This window comes from Fukomys damarensis, unplaced genomic scaffold (genome assembly GCF_012274545.1).
Source record: "Fukomys damarensis isolate Sample0158 unplaced genomic scaffold, DMR_v1.0_HiC HiC_scaffold_24, whole genome shotgun sequence".
In the NCBI taxonomy this organism is placed as follows: Eukaryota; Metazoa; Chordata; class Mammalia; order Rodentia; family Bathyergidae; genus Fukomys; species Fukomys damarensis.
In genome coordinates this window covers 12413506-12420788 of record NW_022900936.1, presented here as the reverse complement: position 1 = coordinate 12420788, position 7283 = coordinate 12413506, and the positions used below count along the sequence as shown (strand labels likewise).

General features: G+C 33.9%; 1 protein-coding gene across 1 annotated transcript in view; it reads right to left on the bottom strand.

Moving 5' to 3' along the window:
• Positions 1-7179, bottom strand: part of LOC104851503 (keratin-associated protein 6-1-like) — a 13813-nt gene extending 6634 nt beyond the window's left edge. The window contains exon 1 of the mRNA XM_010608705.2: positions 7063-7179. Coding sequence (XP_010607007.2) covers positions 7063-7179 — 117 coding nt within the window. The remainder of the gene's footprint in view (positions 1-7062) is intronic.
• Positions 7180-7283: the final 104 nt, after the last annotated feature.

Genomic DNA, 7283 nt, shown 5'->3' with positions numbered 1-7283 from the left:
TTGGGTCCTTCCTGGGTCTGTTGTCACGCAGGCCGGGAGCTCCCGCGCAGGCCGGGAGCTCGCGCGCACGCCGCCGGGTGATCGCAGACAGCACATCTCTGATTTTTTATTCACACAACTTTATGTTTTACTCTTTATCATTCCTCAGGATGCTAACAATAGTTTCTTTCATGAATTTTCATTATAGTTCTTTCCAGGTGTTATTCATTATTATTTTTAAAACGGACATTTATTTTTATACTTAATAAGTGCTTTATATGCCATAGTAATTTTGCTATTTTAATTTTCTCTCTGTTTTAATTCTCTTTTTCTTTTTTGTCCTTCTGTACCACCAGAGTAGCACATTTATTGAAACAGACAGACTTACAGGGACACATCATTATCACCTACAGTAAATAACTTACCTTAATGCTTACTCTTTGTGTTTTTCCTCTATGGTTTTGACAAACATTTAATTCCATGTACCAGCATTATAGTGGGACACAAAGCAGTTCACTGCCCTAAAAATCTTGCTCCATTTATGCATCACATCCTTCTATTTTAAAAAATGCAACTGTGATGCTCTGAAATACAATTAATATTTAACTATCTGCAATAGAAGCAAAAGCAAACAACAAACAAATCTTTCCCTAAGAAAACTTCCTGCATTTCCCAAGATGTTTCCTCATCTTGCTATTCCACTTCATGGAAAATTTCATTAGAGATTTCTGCTGCAGTTTCATACAATCTTTCAATAATTGGGAATTTTGAGCCCTTCCTCCAATAAAAGTGTTCCTGTCCAATCTTACTCAACCCAAGTATGGTTTCTTCCTCTCTCTTCATTTTACTGATGTTCTGAAACACAAGTGAAGTCAGTTAAACTCTGTCTCTTTCATGACAGATTCTCCGGTAGGATCCATTACAGCTCTGACACATCTTTTGCTTTCAGCTTTTTTCAGGTCTTTTAAATGTTTTCCACAATTTAACCTCAATTTCAAAGTCTGTGCTTAGCCTTTGTACTAATTTTATTTTCATTCTTACTACTGTATATCCAGCTCTTCATAATTAATAATTCAATTTTAATGCCATCAGAAATTTAACAAGACAGAGTTCATGATTCTTCATTACACCAAATGTTTTCTCTTTCCAAGGTAAAATAGCCTTCCTTTAGTGTATATATTCTTCTTAGACTTCTATTCCATGTATTGATGGATTGATTGATTGATTGATTGATTTAGGGGAGCAAGTTTTTCTATTCCTTTACATTTAGAACAAATGTTCTCAAGTATTCTACCCTACCTCCCTGCCATCATATTCTCCTGAATTCCAGTTCACTACACCCTAAGCACAGTGTTTCTCTAGCAGCTCAAACAGAACAAGTTGTACTCTCTCTAAATCTTTAGACCTTGAACTAGAAATAACTCATTCTGAAAACAGGACTGAATATGGCTGAATTTTACTTATGCAGGTGTCCAGGTGCCAAGTACATAGATCCTCTCAACACTCCATGTAATATTGACTATTCTAAGTAATGGTTGAAAGTTATTTAATTCATTGGTTTGTAATTATTCTAGAAGTTCTCATCAGTATCAGAAAGAATTTAGTTCAGTGCTTACCTGCCTATTGTCTTTCTTTCACTGTCTGTCTGACCCTAATCAAGACACCTGTAGGGATAAGGAAAATGTGTTATCTACACATAATGGAACGCTACTCAACTATAAGAAAAGGATAAATTTGAGACCTTTGTAGCAAAGAGGACACACCTAGAAAATGTAATGTTGAATAGCATAAATCTATCACCTAAGCTTAAATACTGTATGGCATTTCTCAGTTGAGCAAGGGAAAGTACAGAGAGCAAAATAAAGGTTGGACTGAAGGAGACAAAGGGATAGATCTCTTGCAAATGGGAAGGGTTCCAGGAGAATGAAGGCAAGAGGAAAGAAAGAGGAGAAAGGAAAGTAAGGTTCAGATTTGCCATGTGCAGGTGCCAAATAGCCCCGGTTAATGTAAACATTAAATGTCATAAACATGAGCTAAGAGCAATGATAACAAAACAAAAATTGTGGAAGATTTAGATATGAAAGGAGAGAGGTAGGTGGGAAGAAAAGCTACACGAAAAGCAACAAGCTGTGTTATGTACATGCGCCTACTCCCCAAGATGAATGTAAATTTCACACCAACATGCACTAATAAAATGAAGGTAGTACATTTAGAAAGAATGTAAATTTTATTAGAATAGAGCCCTTAATGAGTTTCAGTTCTATAACCTGTGTATACAAAATGAGTGTTTAACATGGAGAGGAAGTATGAAGTATAGGTGAAAAAAATTTAATTAATGATGTAGAATAGCTTTTTATATGCTATTTTAGTAAAATTGATATTTCTAGTTTCTAAGGTCTAAGAATATAAGAACAGAAGTCTGCAATCTTGAAGCCTATACAAAATTTTGGAATTTTATCTATCTCTATATAGATAGAGATATAATTTTATCTATATATATTATATATGTTTTATTTTAAAATGGCCCATGTCCACTAAAGTTTAATAATCATTCCTTGCAATTTCAGATCTATTTTTAACTATATGTTCCTGGTTTAATTTGATGCCTTCTTTTAACTACTTTCAAAATCTTTGAGGAATTAAGAACATGAACATATTGAATGAGTTAAACAAAAAGACAATACGCATGAATTAGTGTTTTGTATTAGGAAGAATAATGTGAATTTCAGGATATGTTCTGCCTACCTTCCGAGTCAAATCCAAAAATAAGATCATGTAGATGAAAATAAAGCTTTGGTATATTCAAGAAAATGGAAGGTTTCATAAGGGAGAGCCAGATTTATGATAAAAAAAAAATCCTGTTATTAGTGTTATCACAATTTTTGTCAGCCTCGGGGAATTTAAATACTTTAGAGTATGTTGAACTAAGTGTGAAAATATGAAAGCCAAATACAATAGATTCTTTTTGGGGGGGGTACCAGGGATTGAACTCGGGTCCTTGCACTTGCAAGGCCGGCCACCGAACTGCTGAGCTAAATCCCTGGCCCCACGACAGATTCTTAAACAGAGGGCCAGAGTCCATACACTGAGCAAGTGAAACTGATTCCCAAATTAATTCTGTAGGTCTCAGTGGTTTTCAACCCTGAGTAAAATTAGTTTTCCCAAACATAAAAGGGACATATAAAATAGTGTACTAACAAAAATGCAGGAATTAGGGCTTTGACACAGGATTCTATGTGAAACACAATTCAGTATAAATTCTTCTTACACAAGAGCATAAAACCTTCTGTCAAACATAAAGTATAGTCTTTATTCACTAGCTAATCCTGGTTCTATGACTCTTCCTCCATGAAACTCTTCCTATTCTTTTCCAGGACTTCCCATCAAGAGAAAATGGGATTTTTTAAACTGAGTACTGCTATTACTAATACTACTAATAGCCGGCCATAGTGGTGCACAACTGTAATCCCAACTCATGAGGCTGAGGCAGGAGGATTGCTGTGAGTTCGAGACCAGCCTGGGCTACATAGTGAGTTCCAGGTCAGTCTCAACTACATAGTGAGACCCTGTCTCAAAAAAAAACCAAACTAATACTAACATAGAGTTGGGTTTATTTTGTGTAAAGATCTCAGGGTGATTACATTCTCAAGTCAGCATATGTTATATATTTAGTATGTTGCCAGCACGTGATTTCTTTGTAGGCATCCTTACTCAACTGTTGGTGTCCTTAGAATATATTGCTAACAAGAAATTCTTGAGATTTTTTTCTAATGCCAATTCGTTTGGAAACAAGTCAGTCCTTTCATGAGTTTTCCCACATGCCATTCAGGTTAAGAAATCCAAGCTCAAAAAATTGCTTCTATCCTCCCACTGAAACTGTCACTTCTGATTCCACACATCTGTTATGGCAATGACTGTGACAGCCTGTGGCTACAATGGCGTGGACTGTGACTACGACCATATTAACCAGATAAGACTGGTACAACCCATGTTGTTTTGGGAAATGCTGACTCCTGGTTTCTACTGAGATGTTCTTGATTACTTCCTGAAGCTTAGCATATTTCTATTATACAAGGATTCTTTATGTGTTATTTGCTTGTAGCACTAACATCTAATCCTAGATCAAGACTGATTTGCTGAAATAGCTAAAGATTTTATGTTCAAAACATTCAATCTACTTTCTATATTTGCAAGAATCAAATCTTAGAGAAATTTTGATTTATTTTTCATTGATTGTAATGTCATTTGACAGCACATGGCATATTTTTACACATATTCATTTATCTTTATTTCTCAGTGTGGAAATGTGTGGGGGAAACTCTTGATTTTCTAGCGCTAAGGTCTGTTCCCAGGGCCATTGGTGGTGAATGGACACTACCAGAGAGGAACACCTCATTCTGAGAATCTCAAAGCTCGTAATACAAAGTCATCAGTATAGCTGAGATGATGAATCGAGGGTACTTAAATAGGCACCAACAAATACCTCATAGAGGTGTATTAAATATTCTATCCAATGCATATTTCATAAAGAAAATAGCATTTATCCATTTGTCTTGATTTGACAATAAAAATATAATAATGTAATTCACTGTCTCCAAATATTTTCAGGAAGATAGGTAGAAAATAGTTTTAAAATATCTACACATGTGTGAGAAATTAGCAAATAATACCATTATATGGAATTATTTTTATACTAATTCCACCTAGCCTTGCTTCTGTTTGTGCTTTGGAGCCGTGTGCCCAAAGTCAATGCTAAAGCCAATGTTGAATGTTTTATTCCTTATATTTTCAGACAGAAGTTTGAGGATTCGGGTCTTACTCTTAATGGTTTGACTCACTTTGAGCATGCTGTAAGATTAGATTTGAATTATTCCTTTTGTGTATGAATATCCAGTTTTCCCACCTATAGATATGAAACCTATGTTTTGCCTATTGTATATTTCCAGTACCATTGCCAAAGATCGTTTGATGGTATATGCATGAGTTTATTCTGGGGCTCTCTATTATAAATATGTTGATTTACATAAATAAAGACATGATGAACAAGTGAGTATGAAACACTTCTTTTACCATATAAACCTGCCCCTGAGAAAGTTACTCCATTTATCTTTACTTCTATTCGGCTGGAAAATGGAGGCCATTTTAATACAGCATTAAATTCCATAGATGAGACAGACTTAGATGAGAGCTATGAACATATATTAAAGACATCACAAACATTTAATAAATACTGCTTAATTATTATTGTTTAGATTATAAATAAATTATTTATGGAGAGATTTGAGAAACAAATTATATAAAAATACACATCAAGTTTAGCAAAAATTATTCTTTTATATGCAAAGAATAAAAAAATAAACCATTCATGCTTTTGTTAAAATTATACTCAGTAAATACCAGGCATTATCCTAAGAACTTTACATATTTTAATACATTTACACCTCATAACAGTACTAGAATTTAGGTTCTGTCATTCTACTGAATTTTTATGTAAGAATACCAATTCCAAAGAGACTGTATAATTTGCCAAAAGCCATTAAAGAGGCAGATCTATGTTTCACGTTTTTGTGCAGTAATATGGAAAGAATCTTACACACATTACTAGATAGAATAAATGTAATGATATTGTTAAGGTAGTTTTTCTTTCTAGGTAGGAAAAGAGAGGCACAAGGAACAGGATAAAGTGTAAAAGAATTACATGTTTTAATTTCTGTTGGAGGTATTCATAATTTGGTGGCTTTGGGGAAGTTAACAAATCAATGTATACATGAAAATATTTATATTGATTTTTTTCTATATCAATATGTACTGATTTTCTCAATATTAAGTATATATTGATTTTTCTCTACATATCAATATACACTGATTTTTCAATATATATTTATTTAGGATTATCAATGTGAGTGAAAAAATATGTATTTGGAAGTATTAATGATACATCCTTAAATTTTGATTCAAAATTTGACTGCTTTCAGGATTCTGTTCAGTTTTAGCTGGCACTGAAACCCAGGTCAGGTGCAGATCCTAGAAAACAATAGTCAACAGCAGTCTTGGCTTAGGAATCTAAGTCATTGAGTCTTTCAGGGACTATGGACCATCACACAGGCCAAAGTAGTTTTTAAATCTACTGTTTCTTGAGACGGATAAGTATAGACCATGCAAGTTCCACTTAATCCTAAGATTCAAGAATAAATTAAATGGGAAATACAGCTCCTTATATAAGCATAATTTGAGGAAAATATATTCTGCCTTGGGTTTGGATTTTTCCAGAGATTTTTGTTCCTTCTTATGCAGTCAACAATTTTGCTACCATGAATCTATCAAAGCAAGTTAGATCATAGCCACTTCTTTATTTATTTTTTTTTCACTTTTCATTTTTGGTACTGGGAATCGAACCCAGGGCCTTGCGCTTGCCGGGCACCACTGAGCTACATCCCCGGCCCAATAGCCACTTCTTTAAATTAAATATTAAAAAAAGAATTAAGATGTGTTGCGTACATGTGCCAATCCCCCATGATGAATGCAATTATGTACTGCAGATATGTAATAATAAAAATAAGATATTTTAAAAGGAAAGAAAAGACAAAAACTAAATATGTAGTTAAATTTGCTAAAATTAAGCATGAGATATAAAAATCCCTCATCAAGAAAATATAATTGCCATGTTCACAGATAGGAGTCATAAAAAGTTATTGGAAAAGCAAATGACTATTGCTACAAACTGCGAACTCAGAAATCACAAGAAGAAATATCTCAAGACAAAGAATGTAGAATGCCCTCAATCAGTTCTAAACTTAAATACATCATGGGTGTTATAGAGGACTTCACTTTTTAAAAACAAAATTGAAACCAAAATTAAGGAGTGTAGAAGTTAAGTGTGAACAAGCCTGGGTCGTGTTGAACTTCTGTGTCAATTGAGATGGACAAAAACAGAAACACTTCTTGCCTAAATATACCCAAATCAAAGACTCAAGGCAGGAATTGTGCATAAATATTTACATCTTGAAAGTGATTGCATACACAGTAATGTTTAATGTAAAAAGGTTTGTTAGAGGCTCTACTCCCAGCCAATTCCTAACTAACGTGCATAATATTATCTTGTTTGTCCTGAAAATAATTCCAGAAAGCATGATCATCACTGCTTAAATAGAGCAGAAAACTGAGAGCTTCAAAGACTGTTGCCTTCTTAATGTCACCCATCAAAGACTTGGTAAGGCAATGGAAGTAGGAATATTAAAACAGATGCATCCTAAAGAAAACAGTTGTTTCCTTTAACAGAGTTAAACATAAATGCTGCATGTTAA